Below are 17194 nucleotides of genomic sequence, written 5' to 3'. Positions count from 1 at the left end.
AAACAGGGTTGCAGATGCCATGACCACCTGCTGGACACATAGACTAGATGACTTGCTCCCAGATGTTTATCAATTAGAAACGTGGAACTAAGATGTGTATACATAACACTAATGATGGTGGTGATGGTCCAGATGAATAACGGAATGGAAACAAAAAATGAGACAGACAATAGTGGATCTAGAGTAAAATTCAGCATGCCACCTCCATCCTAGACGGCAATGTTTCCCTCATCACTCAGTTTGATTTTCCTATTACCATGGATTGAGGAGTCATCAGGTTCGAGGTCTTTACTGTATAAATTAGCAGAATTACTATAAACAATTAATTCTGTTTGGAATCATATAACGTTTTCTAAAAGGAGGTGTGGGTTGTGTTTCATACCTATCATCCCAGCACTCGGGAGACTGAGTAGGAGAACTGAACATTTGAAGTCAGACTGGACTACAGAGCACAAGCCTGTTTGGCTCCAATCCTTAGCACCACAAAAAAAAAAAAAAAAAAAAAAAAAAAAAAAAAAAAATTTAAAATAGAGAGAGGCAGGGGTTTCAGGGACTATCTATTTCATGGATTAGGAAACATAGGTCAAAAAGATAAAGTGATTTGTTGTAAAAGAGAGAAACAGGACTTGGTTGTTCATGGGTCTTAATCCTATAATTATCTACCACTCCAGATTTGGAAAGGTGGCTATAAGAGGTATTTATAGGAAGTATAATCTTCTTTATTCCAGCTTAGGGAGGTGGTGGCATTTTGGTGTCATTAAGTCCGATGTAGATGCTTCTGAGATGTTGTTAATCACTTGCAAAATTACAAAAGTTAAATATGCTTTATGCTTTAATTTTTCAAAATTGAAATTATTGCATCTTGTTCCAATAACTATACATTTCTAATTTTACTCATTCACTTTCATTATTTGAGACATTTTATTTTTCATTTTACTTAACACTTAATGCTCTCCTCTTCCTCCTAATTCCTTTTAACAAGGACTTGTAGACCAGACTGGTTTTGAACTTGCTATGTAGTTGAGGATGACCTTCACCTTCAGCCCCATATGCCTCCACCTGAGCACTGGAGTTACAGGTGTGCACCACTCTACCTGGTTTATGCTGGGCTGCAAATCAAACCCAGGGCTTCGTCCATGTTTGGCAAGCACACCACCAACCGCACTACACCCCCAGCCCCTAATACTGCTTAAATTTTTGACAGCATAAGTGAATCACAGAAATATGAACAATATATGTGAATAACTGATATAAAACCACAGAAAATAAACACAATTTTAGAATTAATCTCCAAAAGACTATCCAGTGCAACTCAACATATCCAGTAGACCTTGTTGAATTTGTATTGCTAGTGGGTAAGATTGTGCATTTAATTCTGTCAAGACATTTGAAAAAATAAATCAGAACTATTTAAGAAAATAAGGCAGATTTCTCTGAGTTCAAGGCCAGCTTGGTCTACAGATAGAGTTCCAGGACTGCCAGGGCTACCCAGAAAAATCCTGTCAGAGCTGGGTGGTGATAGGAGGGTGGGCAGATTGGCTGAAAGTAGTTAATTACCTGCAAATAACACAAAATGCAGTAGGTGACAGTTTCTAAAAGTGTGCTTTGAATACTCTGGCATCAGAATCACTTTGGATTCTGTAATATGTAGATTCTTGGGTCTCTTTTTCTATGCTTCTCACCGATGTTAAATAAAAATGAACAGAAGGTGACTGGCTCGGATTAAGTGAGATCCTGCACCAGGTCCTGGACAGACCCAACCATAATGATGTTCCACATCACCAATCATTTGTCTGACCTGAGCAATCAGGGGAGTGACAGATCCTCCAAGTTCAGTTTCTCCAGCAGGATAAAGTCGTGCTGTTTTAACCCTAACAAGGGGCCTAATGGAAACCAATCAATCAGTCTGCTCTTTGTATTACACTATTTCCTCCTTCCTCCTTAGGCCAACTGTTCTGTTCGGCCACACACAGCACTGCACCTCTCCATATTCTGGTGAAACGCTGCTTGATTTATGGATTGCAAATAAGAGAAGTCACTTAACTAAATTCATTCAAATTTTATCTTTTGACAGTGATTTGATTTTTATAAGACAGGGTCTCACTAGACTAGAGGCTCTTGCCTCTGCCTCCAGGGTGCTGGGGTTAAAGGCCCATGCCACCATTCCCTTCTCCAATCTTCTTTCTTGACCTTCACCTTTTCCCAGGTCTCTGTCGCCATATCGCTAGCATTTTGAAAATTTGTACTCACCCTTAGGCTTATTTCTGTACTTCTAAAGCACAAAAGGCCTGAGGTTAAAATTGGTAAAATGTAGGAGGGAGCAAAATGGACAAAGGTCTATATGTTACCCATGTTAATTCTTGACATTGGCTCTGAAAAGTACAAGTACCATGTTAGCCACTTATTCATCACAGTTAACCTAAGCATTAATTTATGGTAATAATCACAAGTGTAACGCTAGCACTCTAGCTATACGTAACTTTACCCAACTCTAGCTGACTCATCCCAAGCATCCATTTCACTGAGCAGACTTTACTGTTTCCCCTGGGACATTTCATGGCACACGCGAGGCTAGGAGCAGTGAAACGAAGTAATCAGGAGTAAGGCACTTGCCAGTGGAATATGTTAAGTATGAGACCCGTTTCTCTAAATAATGACCATAAAACCAGCCAAGTATCAGACAGACCTGAGGTATTTTTCACTCAAGAAAAAGCATTGTGAAGTCTGAAGCTGTTTAAATTCTTCAAGATAGTCTGTGTAGTTTCAATACATAAACGCAAAGCAAAACGAAAACCCTGATAGCTGTGCACATCTGCAACCTAAGAAATACCTTCTCCAGCTAACTAGGACGCCCTGATGTGTCCCCGAGCGACTGCAGGAGTCTTACGGTTAGGCAAACAGGACAGGATTGGGCGCTAGGGATGCGGTTGTGATGCAGTTTGCAGGCTGATCCGAGCGGAGCTTGCTGTGGGCGGCACCTCTGCTGACGTCACTGAGATTAGCCCCGCCCCACAGGGATCAATAGGGGTTCAGCATGGAACCTGTCAAAAAGCGCACCTCTACTTGCTCTGAAATAAAGCAACTTTTGTTGTAGACTCGGAACTTTGCAAGCAGAGGAGAAGACAGTGCCGCTACAGTCCATGCGAGGGAGACCCCAAGTCCCACTCGTGCGCATGTGCTGAGGGCTATACTTTAAGCCGAGACCGGAAGTACTGTGAAGGTAAAGTACGCATGTGCAGAAAGGTAGCCTGTTGGTAGGTACAAAGCTACAAAGCGCTCTGCGGATGAAATGCACTTGAGTGTTTGTGACTGGCGTTAGGGGTGGGGCTGTCTAGATCTCTAAGGGAAACAAACTTTAATCCTTCCTAGCTTCCTCCCTCCCTGCCTCCCTCCCTTCTTTTCTCCTTCCTTTCCCAGAAGAGGACTTTTTCTTCTGTTTTAATTTTTATTATACCTCAGGTCTTTTTATAGACTTATGTTGCTCAATGCAGCCCACCAGGGAGTTGCCGAGGGACTGATAAAAGGCCAGGATTTTCATTTCCTAAAGTTTTATTATTTTTCTTCTATGTGTATGTGTGCCTGTATGTACTTGTGTGCACCATGTACATGCCTGGTGCCTATGGAGGCTAGAGAGGGTGTGGGATCCTCTGAAACTAGGGTTAAGGATGTGGGTACTGGAAACCAAACCCAGTCCTCTGTAAGGACAGCAAGTGCTCTTAACCTCTGAGCCATCTCTTCAGCTTTAAGGCCAGAGTTTTCTGAGTGCAGCCAATAGATCTCTTTGTTTGACTTTGTGCAAAATATCAGGAAGAGCAATTTTTTTTCTTAACTTTTATATGTATTTTAGGAGTGATTCCATAGCTACCATCAGTTTGAGAGTACTCATCATACATCTTACCCACACAAGATCCAGAGAGAACCTTGGGAGTCTGAATCCAGCTGGTTCCTTCTCTTGGCCTCCTGTTTGGAAATTCCTGGTCCAATATAATAAGCCCTGGAGAAATAACTGCTGTTTCTTAGAAGCTGCAGTGGCACACACAATTAATTCAGAGGAATTAATTGGCTTCAGGCACGTCTTGCCTATGGCTATTAGAGTCCTATACTTATGCCCATTGAGCTGTGACTTGTGTCCCAGAGTCAGAGGGTGACAGGTTGGCACTTCAGTTAGAGCAGAGCTGTGGGAGAAGTGTTCCTCTTGAGGCGTGGTCATCTGGAGAAAGGCCCAAAGCAGAACAGGAAATACCCTAAACTGACTAAAATATTCACATTCCAGCTTCACAGGAGGCTACAGCAGGATTGAACTTCGGGGCCAGCCGGACCTTCGCAGTGAGTTCAAGAAGAACTTGAGGCTGCGGAGGTGTCGGAAGACCCTTTCTCAAAAGGGTGGGAGATGGATGTGCAGTGGGCACTCGGCGACAGAGTGCTTACTTAATACACATGAGACTCCGAGTTCAATCCTAAGAGGACATTGTGTTGACTTTTATTAAAGGATAATGCCCATCTAAAAATCTAAGAAAGTGCCCTCTGGTCACTTTGGCACAATAGGAGTGACTTTCACGAGCCCTGAACTGTCTTCTGTCACCCTCTCTGAGGACTGGGGAAGCAGCCTTCCCATGGCCAGTTGCAGTAGAAGCAAGCAAGAGATGCCATAGTCTGCTATTTGGGGATGTCACAATTGATTTTCAAGGATAACCATCTGACTGGGGGTTGCTGTTGTCCTTGTGCAGATATCAATGAGTGTGGACTTCAGAATCATGGCTGTACTCTTGGGTGTGAAAACACCCCAGGATCCTATTACTGCACATGCCCTGCAGGGTTTGTTCTGCTTCCTGATGGGAAACGGTGCCACGGTAAGCCACAGCAAGCCTTTATTGCATTATTTTATTTGCAATAATGCCCTTAAACTGGCTGTGATCTGAGTTGGTGCTCTTCCGTTAGCTGTGTGCATCAAAATCACCTGGGCATTTTATTTCATTTTGCTTTATAAAACATGGATAGTTGAAGCTGGACATTGTGGTACAAGTTTGTAATCCCAGCACTCTGAAGGCTGAGTAGGAGAATCACAAGTTCAAGACCAGCATGAGCTACACAGAAGGACCTTGTTTTAAAAACCAACAACCACATACATAATACGGGCCTATTAGAAAACAAAAACAAAAACAAAAAAACCTCCAGGGGGAGGGAAATAAAACTATATAAATAAACAAACATTTTATCTATATTATCTAATATTTCAGTGTATCTCTAAAAGAAGGGCATGTAATAAATAGTCATGATACATTATTACACCTAAAAATTAACTATGATCAATCCTTGTCTTAGGTAGGGTTTTTATTGCTGTAAAAAGACACCATGACCAGGACAACTCTTATAAAGGAAAACCTTTCATTGGGGCTGGCTTACAGTTTTAGAGGTTTTGTCCATTATCATGGTGGGACATGGCAGCACTCAGGCAGACATGGTGCTGGAGAAGGAGCTAGGAGTTCTACATCTTGATCTGCAGGCAGCAGAAACAACTTTGTACCACACTGAGTATAGCTTGAGCATAGGAGACCTCAAAGCCCGCCCCTTCAGTGACACACTTCCTCTAGCAAGGCCATACCTATTCCAACAAGGCCACACCTCCTAATAGTGCCACTCCCTATGGGGGCCACTTTCTTTCAAACCACCACAATCCCCATCTGTCAGTTTTTAGATACAATCACAATGCTACTGTAACCTAAAAAATTGACAATAATTCTTAATAATATCAAATATCAATTTTTCTATAATCTTCTATTATGAGATTGTGTAAAAATGAAACTTTCAAGTCCACATAAGCTTGTACTGTAGAGGGTGTTAATTTGAATTATCTTTTAAATGTCCTGTACATGATGGATTTGTTTGAATAAGTAAGTGCTCAAATAAGACTGTGTGCTAACTTGATGCACCTATCTCTTTTTTGTAATTAAGAGATTTTCTATTCGTTTTACACACCAACCACAGATTCCCCTGTCCTCCCTTTTCCCGCCCCCAGCCCTGATCCCCCCCCCATTCCCACCTCCTCCAAGGCAAGGTCTCCCTGGGGAAGAGCCTGGTACATTCAGTTGAGGCAGGTCCAAGCCCCTCCCCCTGCATCAAGGCTGTGCAAGGTGTCCCACCATAGGTAGTGGGCTCCAGAAAGCTAGCTCATGCACCAGGGATGGATCCTGATCACACTGCCTGGGTGCCCCCCAAACAGTTCAAGCCAAACAACTGTCTCACTTATCCAGAGGGCCTAGTCCAGTACCAAGGGGGCTCCTCAGCTATTGGTCCACAGTCATCCCATCATGATCTCGATGTCCCTTGCTCATAGAATCCCTCCTCTCTCTCATCGATTGAACTTCTAGAGCTTGGCCTGGCACCCGGCCATGGATCTCTGCATCATGCACCTATTTCTTACAGATTCTTATTATCACTTGCATAGTATTCACTAAATTAACTATTTTTATTCACTCCAGGACTTTTAGCTTTGTGGCTTTTGTGAATTATACTTTTGGTAATGTCCCTGAAATATTCTGCAAGCTATACAGATTACATCTATAGACTGAATTTGATTCGGCATTGACATTTCTTGGCCAGAATACATTTTAAATATACTTGTAGATATACTTTGCTACTGAATTAGTCATTTCTAGCTTTGAGGGTCGATGTTAGCATGTACTTACTAAAATGGGAAACAGAAAACATTTTAAATTTCTGTGGATGTCTCCAGTGCAAATCTAGGATTGCATATTGAGATACTTCCTAGTCCTGATTTCTTTTTTTTCTTGTCATTTTCTTTATTTGTAAAATTGGTATTTGTGGACTTCACACTCATTAAAAGCAGCATTTTTACAGTTCGTATAAATACACAGAACATTTGGGTTGCTGACACAGCATGGTCACCAACCTTAAGCAGGAACAATGAGACACTCTATATTTTCCTCTTAGTTTTGTTTGTTTGTTTGTTTGTTTTTTTGGTTTTTTTTTAAATATATTTACTTATTAAATTTTTTTTCATTTTACATACCAACCCCAGTTCCCCCTCCTTCCCCTTCTCCCACCTCCCCACCTCCCTCCCACTCTACCCCCATCCACTCCTCAGAGTGGGTAAGGCCTCCCATGGTAGTCAACAAAGTCTGGGATACAAGTTGAAGGAGAACCTAGCTCCTTCTCATTGTATCAAGGTTGAGCAAGGTATCCCACCACAGGGAATGGACTCCAGAAAGTCAGTTCATGCACCTGGGATAAGTCCTGGTCCTGCTGCCAGGGACCCCTGCTTTCTAATTGATGCTGTTAGCACAACTAATGTACAGATGCATATTTGAAATCATGTTTATTTGTAGTCCTGTTTCACAGATGATGGAGAATAGGTGTGTCTGTATTCCTCTGTTTTTATGAGACCAGACTCACTGAAGTTGATGGAAAATAAATAATGAACTACTTGGAAATTACCTATCATCATTTCATGTCTTAGACTTGCTTCTGACCTATTAGTAGATATCCTAAAAGATTGGATGTAAATGGGTTGATTCTAGGGCCCATGGTATGCCAACAATAACATATACTATTTTTCTTAATTATTAAAACATCTAGAAATTTTATTATACACATTTTCAATTTGTGTTTTTAATGTACTGGAATTAATTTGGGAGCAAGATATAGAGTAGGGCTTAAGTTTGCTCAACTCACTCTGCAGTTATTTCTGCTCACTGTTGGTCTTTTACATGCACACCCCTCTCAGCTAACACCATCTACAGCACAAGCTTGTGTGGACTTGAAGGGTTCATTTTTATTAATTTTGTTTTTGACACAGTCTCATTAGGGTAGCATAGGTTGGCCTTGATCCTGGGGTTTTCCTGCCTCAGCTTCTTGTGGCTAGGATTACAGGTATGTGACATCATTCCCAGTTGGAGCCTTTTCTAATCTGAGCCTTGTCTGCCCTGTCCTGTCCCCACTTGTCCTTCCCCATCCCCGTTTCCCAGTGTTCTGAAGTTGCATGCTGTCACACACAAGTGCTGCTCTCTAGGGGCTTATCTTCCACTTTAGTGCTTGTTAAGAGCCTCTCATTTCTCTTCCTGCACTTAATCACACACAAAATACCTCTGCTTTTTCTACCAAGTGTAACTGGCCCTCCAGGAGAACTTGAGAATCACTTGGTAAAATTCTTTGTAAAATATTTTGGAATTCTGATGACTAACAACTTTTAAAATCTTATTTGAAATAGGAGAAACTCATAGGAGATTGCAGATATTTTCCTAAAATCCTAGTTCTTCAATTTTTTATACATTGATATTTGGTTCCTTGTTTTTATATTTTCAGTACTATAGCATCCCATAAATGTTAGATTTTTTTATTTAACTTCCTCCTTTCAGAGTAGCAGCTGATTATAACAATTTTTTGTTTGTTTGTTTTTGTTTTTTGAAACAGGGTTTCTCTGTGTAGTTTTGGTGCCTGTCCTGGATCTCACTCTGTAGACCAGGCTAGCCACAAACTCACAGAGATCTGCCTGGTTCTGCCTCCCAAGTGCTGGGATTAAAGGCGTGTGCCACCACCACCTGGCGATTATAACAAATTTTCACACCCCAATTTTAACATTAATTTTGACTATGTTCTTCCCCTAACTAGAACTTACTTCCTGTCCAAGCAACGTGTCTGAATGCAGTCACAGCTGTGTTCTGACATCAGATGGTCCCCAATGTATCTGTCCTGAAGGTTCAGTGCTCCAGACAGATGGGAAAACATGCAGTGGTGAGTTTATTTGCCTTTTATTGACTTGACAATATGAATCTTCTAGGAGACACTGAAAATTAAACCTTATTCCCAAAGCAGATTAGATTTTCCAATTATTCAGTAATTTTCCAACTACAGAAAGACATTTATGCAACATGTAATATGTAAATGTCAGAGGTTTTTAAAGACAGCAGAGTGGAGTGGGTTCTAGAATGTTCTGTGACATTGTTAGTCCTGGAATAGCATTAAGGATTCCTGGCAGTGTGATGTAAACTGCTCAGGTGACCTCAGGGCTTCCAGGTGGATGCAGTGCTCAGCATATTGTTGACAGATAGTAAATAACCCTCCACTTTTCTCTTCCTAGAGACATAAGCACATAGAAATCAGGATGAAACTCAAGATTAACAGGAGAGTTTTACATAGCTTTTAATTGTTTAAATAAAATATGCAAAAAATGAAAAATGTATTTGGTGGAATTTAGTATTACCCAAATCTAGAATTGAAAATAAAGCAAATTAAAATAGTTACAAAGCAAAACAAACAAACAAAAAGGCAAAAGGCAAAAAAAAAAAAAAAAAAGCTCCCAACCATCTGTAATGAGATCCGGTTTCCTCTTCCTGCAGACATACGGGCAGGCAAAACACTGTATACATAATAAATAAATAAATCTTTAAAAAAAATGGGCTTAAAGGGAAATATAGTTGGTTCATCAGAGTCCTTTCATGCAAACTTGTTCTATTTTGTGTGATATAACATCATCACCAAGCAGCTGGCTTTTGTAGGTTGTTCATCGCCTGATAATGGCGGATGCAGCCAGATCTGTCTTCCTCTCAGCCCAGTGTCCTGGGAATGTGGTTGCTTTCCTGGATATGACCTACGATCGGACCAAAAAAGCTGTGCAGCATCAGGTTAGTGTCATGGTTGTTTGAAAGTCCTTGAAAAAAGATTACATAAAAATAGTGTTACATTAGAAATATGTAAAGTTAAATTGCCTTCAGATTCTTGTTAGAAAATGTGATTTAAAAAAAATGTTGGAAGTGGGAAATAAATCCTGTGACTATGAATAATGTAATTTATTATAACATAAATAAAGTTTTTGAAGAATATTTATGCCCACTTAACTAAGCGGGCACCCACCCACTTAAACTAGGTAGGGTATGGTGTCCTTAGTAGATGTGGAGACCATCATGAGAATGGTCTTAATGGGCTTTATTGTTAAGAGACGTTTAATAAATATTTGTAGATTGATTTGATTTTGATCTCTCTGGTAAATATAATAAATAATCACAACACTTTGATAAGTTTGGTCTTTTTCCTTCAACTTTAACATGAAATTTTATGCTTCAGCTGTTCCCTTCATCTTCTGATATTACGTCTTTTGTGTCTTTCGATACCCTTCAAATCTTAGCTTTATGCCAAATTGATTTTGTCTGTTGCTGTCGATTCTGCTGATAACTGAGATTTTTTACCATTCTGATTCTGTGAAGCTCGCCTAAGCCTGACCCCAGTATTCTTAACTCCCCAAGGTCTTGGTTAATAAAACATAATGAATCTGGAGAAGGATTAGAGGGCATTATAAATTCAAGGAATTAGGATCCCCATTGACAAGAGTGCCCAGCAAGGGAAAATGAAATGATGAACTCAACATGTGTGAGCAAAGGAGGTTACAGCCAGAAGACTCATTTGTCCATGGGTTGTGTTATTTGATCTTGCTCTTATAAATAAGGACGCGGTGATGAAATCTTGGCAGTGCCACCTTGTAGGAGATGGAGGTTTTTGCCTACCTTACACTGTTTTTGGGGAACTGAGCAAACTGTATTGGGAATTAAAGAAGATGGAGACATGAAACACAAGAGGCAGAAGGGCCATGGGTTTTAAAGCATGTTTTCAATTCAGCTGTATATGAAATTTGGTTAACAGGACCACAGCCATTTTTACTGTTTGCAAATTCTCAAGACATCCGACACATGCACTTTGACGGAACAGACTACAGAGCTCTGTTCAGTCAGCAGATGGGGATTGTTCTTGCCCTAGATTATGATCCGGTGGAAAACAAGGTACATTGTTTGTTGTTTGTTTGTTTGTTTGTTTTTGCATGAACCAATATGTGCTGTCAAATGACTGGAGGATTTTAACTTCACTGATGACCTGAGCTACTTAAAAATCCTCTGCCATGCTCACAATAGTCAGACCCAGAGCAAGTTAAATATATACATTTGAGGAGCATCAAGGACTCTCTCGTGCTGTGATAACCCTGTCCTGTACCTTTTTTAGCCGTCTTGCTGGGGAGATTGTGCAGCAGCCTTATTTTAGTCTCTTCTCTGGAGGTTCAGGTGGGAGTCTAGCATGATGCTTTGCCTGTGGAGGTTACCCCATGAGTAGCTTTTTGATTTTTTGCTAGTAGTAGGTAGAGGGTGGGCTGGGGTTGGGGCATAAGACGTGTGAGTTAGTAATTGGCATTTGATATATATCACTGGGAGAGAAGACTTGATGACTTCTGAACTATGACAATCAGGAAACAAGCTTTATGCTTATGTGAAAATAGCAGCCTAACATATAGCATCATTTATAGAAATGAGGATGAACTTTAAGTCCAGTGGCCATTTCCCATTCTTTGATTAGTGTTCTCAGTTTCTTGCTGGTCAAACTGTGGTCTTTGGACCATCTGGAGTTTATTAGAACTGCAGAATTCTAGGTTCTACCCCAACCACTGAACTAGAACCTGCATTTTAACAAGATCCCCGGGTGATTTGTATGAGAGAGAGATTAAGTCACTTATAGTCACTCATCTTCAGAAGCAGCATTAGTCTGATCCAAAGCCTGCATAGTTGACCTAGCAAGCACTTTGCACCTGCAAAGTTTTTTAGCAAATATTCAATCTAATGTCCACATTTCAGTAGTCTGGGAGATTGAGCGGTTAAGCAAGTAAATGGTAAAATTGACAGAGCATCCATGTTTTCTGAATTGACCTGAAGTGACATGCTGGGGGCCTGTCCAGCAGAAGGAACATCTTGGGGTTGAGTACAAATGCTATCATTGACCAATAGTCAAGATAACTAAATTACCAGTGTGGTGTGTATGTGTGCACACTCCACGTGCGTGCGTCTGTCTGAGTATGTGAAAGAGAGAGACAGACAGAGACAGAGAGATAGGGACAGACAGACAGACAGACAGACAGACACACACACACACACACACACACACACACACACAGAGAGAGAGAGAGACAGAGAGACAGAGAAACAGAGACATGTCTTAGGGTTTCTAAAGCTGTGAAGAGACACCATGACCATGGCAACTCTTATAAAGGAAAATATTTCATTGGAGCTGGCTTACAGTTCAGAAGTTCAGTCCATTATCATCATAGCAGGAAGTATGGCAACACACAGGTAGAAATAAAGAGTTCTACATCCAGACTGGCTGGCAGCAGGAAGAGAGAGTGACACTGGGCCTGGCTTGAGCATCTGAGACCTCAAAGCCCACCCCCAGTGACACACTTCCTCCAACAAGGCCACACCTCCTAATAGTGCCACTCCTTGGTGACCAGGCATTTCATATCTATGAGCCCATGGGGGCCATTCTTTTTCAAACCACCACACAAAGATTAAGTTGCTTAAGGTTACACATATTCTGGAGCTTATTGTAGATAACGTCTATCTGTCTCCAGTAATAATTACATTGAATGACCTGAAGACCTGTTAATCTCCTTTATGTATATTCTACATTATTATGTAGAAAACAAATCAGAAATGCCTAGTTCTCTTTTGCAGATATATTTTGCACAGACAGCCCTGAAGTGGATCGAGAGAGCGAATATGGATGGTTCCCAGCGAGAACAACTTATCAAGGAAGGGGTGGACACACCAGAAGGTCTTGCTGTGGACTGGATTGGCCGGAGACTCTACTGGACAGACAGTGGGTATGTGTCTTGCTTTAGCTTTATGTTACAGGGGACAGAGGTAAGGAAACAGATGACACTGCTGGCTTCGTCCTCTACTTTGAACATAGAAGAATACAGCTGCCCACGTGGGGAGGATGAGAGAAGGCTCCATTGTTGTCCGCACTCCTCACCCTTCCCCATCACTAAGCAAGCCTCTCCTTTCAGGGGACAGGGTCCACAGTGACACAAGGACCACGAAAGCGACGTGTGCTTTTTGCAGGTTTCAGTGCAGCCCGAAACCTGTCTGAGCACCGTCAGGAAACGTGCTTTCCACGAGGCTCTCTCATAGGTATCTTCCAGAAGACACAGTAGAGGAGGAGATGGCAGCTGCCTTTTCAGTCAGCCCTAAGACTAGCTTAGAAGAAAGGGCAAACTTTCCCATTAAAAAAATGAACGCAACTGCTTGCTACCAAGTTAGTAGACGTAGTGGACCATGGTAAATGTTGCCAAAGGGATTGGCTGGCCCGACCCTTTCAGTTTGCAGGTGAAGAACTTAAGGCCCAGAGAGGCTGAGGTTGTTCCGGGTTGTTTACACAGCACGTGAGTGACAAGTCTGGCACTAAAATCCTTGTGCTGGCCCCTGCTGAGCAGGCATGAAGAACAGCATGGAGATGGGAAGACGTTTTCTGAGATTGGATCGGGCAGGCTCTTTCCCTTTGTGGAAAGAAGAGAAGCACAGTTGGGAGATCTCTCTCCTCTAGGCACCCTCTGTCCCTGTGGCCAGTGGCCCATGGCCGGTGGCCTGTGGCCGGTGGCCCAGGTGAGCCTGAGAACAAACAGTAACAGACAGGATGAGGGCAGATGAGGAAAAGGGCTGCCTCCTGTGTGGTGCTAAAGAGAACCAACCTCCTGCTTCTGGGAGAGAAGCTTGAACCAGACTCCCTTACCAGATGATAGGAGAGATGTCCTGTGCCTCTTGAGTATTTCTTCCAAAGAACTGAAAACCACGGAGTGAATGGTGGCCATTCTGAGCATCTGCAACCTGTGCAGCAGTGCTGAAGGGAAAGAAAATGAATTAGGATTTCACATCTGGGAGAATGGCAGCTCCAAGTCAGAGTCCCAGGGAGCAGGCTCATGTACTTGTGCTCTGCTGTGCTATGTACAGAAAACCTCTGGTTACAGGAAACGAACAGGTTCTTCACAGTGAGCCAGATGTAGAGTGTAGGGGTGCAGTTACCGATGGAGTGCTCTCTCCGTGTCCAGGTTGAGCATGGCTCTGCACCCATTTGCTTAGTTAGCTTGGCCTTCATTCTTACTGTTCATCTATCTATTAAATAATGACAGTATACCAGCTACTGTACTAAGAGCGTTCCATCCAGGACACCATTAAGTCCCAGTGAGGTCTGCGCTCAGATCTCTAATTTAAAGATCAAGAGAATTTATTATCAGAGCGCTAAAATAACTTTCCCAAGATTAAGCAGCGAACTCAAGGTTCCCTGAGCCACCACAGAAATGAGCTTGGGGTGCTGCTTGGGGTAGAGCATGCACTTCACATGTGAAGGCCCAGGGTTCAAACCCTGCCACCACCAGTACCACAAAACCTTCAGACAGAGGTCCTGTCCCCTCCACTCCGAATTAGAATGGGTGAGACCCAGCGCCAGGCAACAAATGTAAATCAACTCCTGTGACACAGTTATAGCCATTATAATCACAGCCTTCTCCATGTTGAACCTACTTAAAAGGAGATTCTCTGTGTCTGTTGTAGCTAATAACAGGGCTAGTGTGTGGTTGTTCTCAGAAGTGTAAACGTTTATCAGGACCACAGATGTCAACATCCCTCTGCTCCTCTGAGGTAACTCTGTTCTCATTTCCCTGCATTCAGGAGGCACCTCTAATTTTCCCAGTGTGTGATTAGTGCCCACTGCCCAGGTAGTGCCTTCAGGAGGTAGACGGGCACAGCTGGAGCCTGCAGAACCAGACCTCAGACTCCCCAGCACATTGACTCCAGCAATAACAAACCCTCCTTAAGTCCTCTCTCCTCCAAAGACAGCTGCTTAAACAAAACCTTTCATTTGTCTGGAAATGAGAGACTTGTAGTTTAAAAACCTTGATATTAGCTAGAAATCTGATAGAAAGAACTGAGACTTTAATCCTAGGTATTAGATTACATGACAATTCTAAATCAATGAAAAACCAAAATTGAACAAGAAAAAGACAGCTCCAAAAGCACATGGCACACTGATAATTCCGTACACTTACTAATTAATATGAAGGAATCCTGGCTCCTAAGTTAGTTGGACCATAAAGGTAAAGATGCATGTGTGCTTGTTCCTTGGAGCACTCCTGATGGGTGACTCTTGCCTGGCCTGTGGAGAATCAGAACAAATTCATTGTCCCTGAGTCTTTGCTTTCTTATCACCAGCCCTTGGGTCTCAGCTTCACTTTCTGCCTGAACAGCACCATAGGGAGCTCAGTTCTCACTGCATAACTTCTGCTCCAGGCAGTTGAAACGTATAAGTGATGGAACGGTGAGATCAGAGAGGATGATTTTATTACTCCCGTCACACCTTCAGAATTCCTTCCCTTACACCAGGGAAGAGTAGAATATGGATCCAAAGGAACTGAAACCATGTGAAGTGAAGTGATGGAGAAGGGTTGACTGGTACACTCCATCTGCCCTAGAGCAACATGGAAGAAAATTGAAGCCTATGTACATCTCCCCTGCTGTCCTTATGCCGACTTGTCCCCTTCTCCTATGGTCTGTGGCCCACTATTCTGGCCTCCTAGTCTCTGCTTCCATGAGTTCCAGCAGGAGATGGGAGGTTTTGAAGCAAAACTTTGGCTTTGTCTCTGCCAGGCTGCTGACACAGTCACCCTTTACCCTGTCCTATGCCTAGGTTTGACATGCGGTGCTAGTTAACTGGGTGTTTTGGTTGGTTGGTTGGTTGGTTTTGGTTTTTTGAGACAAGGTTTCTCCATGTTACCATGGCTGTCCTGGATCTCTCTGTGTAGACCAGGCTGGTCTCTAGCTCAGAGGTATGCCTTCCTGTGCCTCCCAAGTGCTGGGATTAAAGGCGTACGCCACCACTGCCTGGCTGTATTTTAAATCAACAGAACTTTGTGTGGAGGGCTTGCTGATACTAACTTTATGAGTGTGTGTGTGTGTGTGTGTGTGTGTGTGTGTGTGAGAGAGAGAGAGACAGAGAGACAGAGAGAGACAGAGAGAGACAGAGAGAGACAGAGAGACAGAGAGAGAGAGACACAGAGAGACACAGAGAGACAGAGAGACAGAGACAGACAGAGACAGACACAGAGAGAGATACAGAGAGAGAGAACATGTCTCTGTTTGGCGTGAGAAAAGGAGTAGTTTTATTTGAAAAGCAATGTTGATATGATACCTCCCCATTTAACGTTAAATACTTTTTAGGAAGTCTCTCATTGGAGGGAGTGATTTGAGTGGGAAGCATCGTCAAATAATCATCAAGGAGAACATCTCAAAGCCACAAGGAATAGCTGTGCATCCAAAGGCCAAGTAGGTATTTATGAAAAGGAGGCACCAAATGCTGAGCTTGTGCCCTGTTCACTTCTAAGATGCTCATAACCATGCTCATGTCTAAGATGCTCACTTCTAAGATGCTCATGACTGTGCTCATGTCTAAGATGCTCATAACCATGCTCATGTCTAAGATGCTCACTTCTAAGATGCTCATGACTGTGCTCATGTCTAAGATGCTCATAACCATGCTCATGTCTAAGATGCTCATGACTGTGCTCATGTCTAAGATGCTCATAACCATGCTCATGTCTAAGATGCTCACATCTAAGATGCTCATGACTGTGCTCATGTCTAAGATTCTCATGACCATGCTCATGTCTAAGATGCTCACTTCTAAGATGCTCATGACCATGCTCATGTCTAAGATGCTCATGACTGTGCTCATGTCTAAGATGCTCATGAGTGTGCTCATGTCTAAGATGCTCACATCTAAGATGCTCATGACTGTGCTCACATCTAAGATGTTCATGACTGTGCTCACATCTAAGATGCTCATGACTGTGCTCACATCTAAGATGCTCATGACCATACTTATGTCTAAGATGCTCACATCTAAGATGCTCATGACTGTGCTCACATCTAAGATGCTCATGACTGTGCTCACATCTAAGATGCTCATGACCATACTTATGTCTAAGATGCTCACATCTAAGATGCTCATGACTGTGCTCACATCTAAGATGCTCATGACCATGCTCATGTCTAAGATGCTCACATCTAAGATGCTCATGAGTGTGCTCATGTCTAAGATGCTCACATCTAAGATGCTCATGACTGTGCTCACATCTAAGATGCTCATGACCATGCTCATGTCTAAGATGCTCACATCTAAGATGCTCATAGCCAATGCTCACGTCTAAGATGCTCATCGCCATGCTCATGTCTGAGATGCTTATGACCATGTTCATGTCTAAGATGCTCAAGTTTGTGCTAAAACTGCAGGGGGTCAGTGCAGTCAGAAGTCAAAAAGAGCTGTGAATTTTGTTCAGATGTTCAGAACCAGGATGATTAACAACATCTCTTCC

At 42.4% G+C, this 17194-nt stretch overlaps 1 protein-coding gene across 5 annotated transcripts in view; it reads left to right on the top strand.

Moving 5' to 3' along the window:
* Egf (epidermal growth factor) overlaps positions 1–17194 on the top strand; it is a 75682-nt gene that overhangs the window by 25720 nt on the left and 32768 nt on the right. For 4 of the 5 annotated variants that reach the window (XM_036190735.1, XM_036190734.1, XM_036190737.1 and 1 more), the window contains 7 exons: positions 3095–3220; positions 4728–4850; positions 8629–8751; positions 9516–9641; positions 10654–10790; positions 12504–12652; positions 16041–16145. In XM_036190735.1, coding sequence (XP_036046628.1) covers positions 3095–3220; positions 4728–4850; positions 8629–8751; positions 9516–9641; positions 10654–10790; positions 12504–12652; positions 16041–16145 — 889 coding nt within the window. Of the gene's footprint in view, positions 1–3094; positions 3221–4279; positions 4327–4727; positions 4851–8628; positions 8752–9515; positions 9642–10653; positions 10791–12503; positions 12653–16040; positions 16146–17194 lie in introns of those variants that run through there. The other variant, XM_036190738.1, reaches the window with a different exon arrangement.

Source organism: Onychomys torridus, chromosome 6 (genome assembly GCF_903995425.1).
Source record: "Onychomys torridus chromosome 6, mOncTor1.1, whole genome shotgun sequence".
NCBI lineage: Eukaryota > Metazoa > Chordata > Mammalia > Rodentia > Cricetidae > Onychomys > Onychomys torridus.
This window is presented reverse-complemented; position numbering and strand designations above follow the sequence as displayed.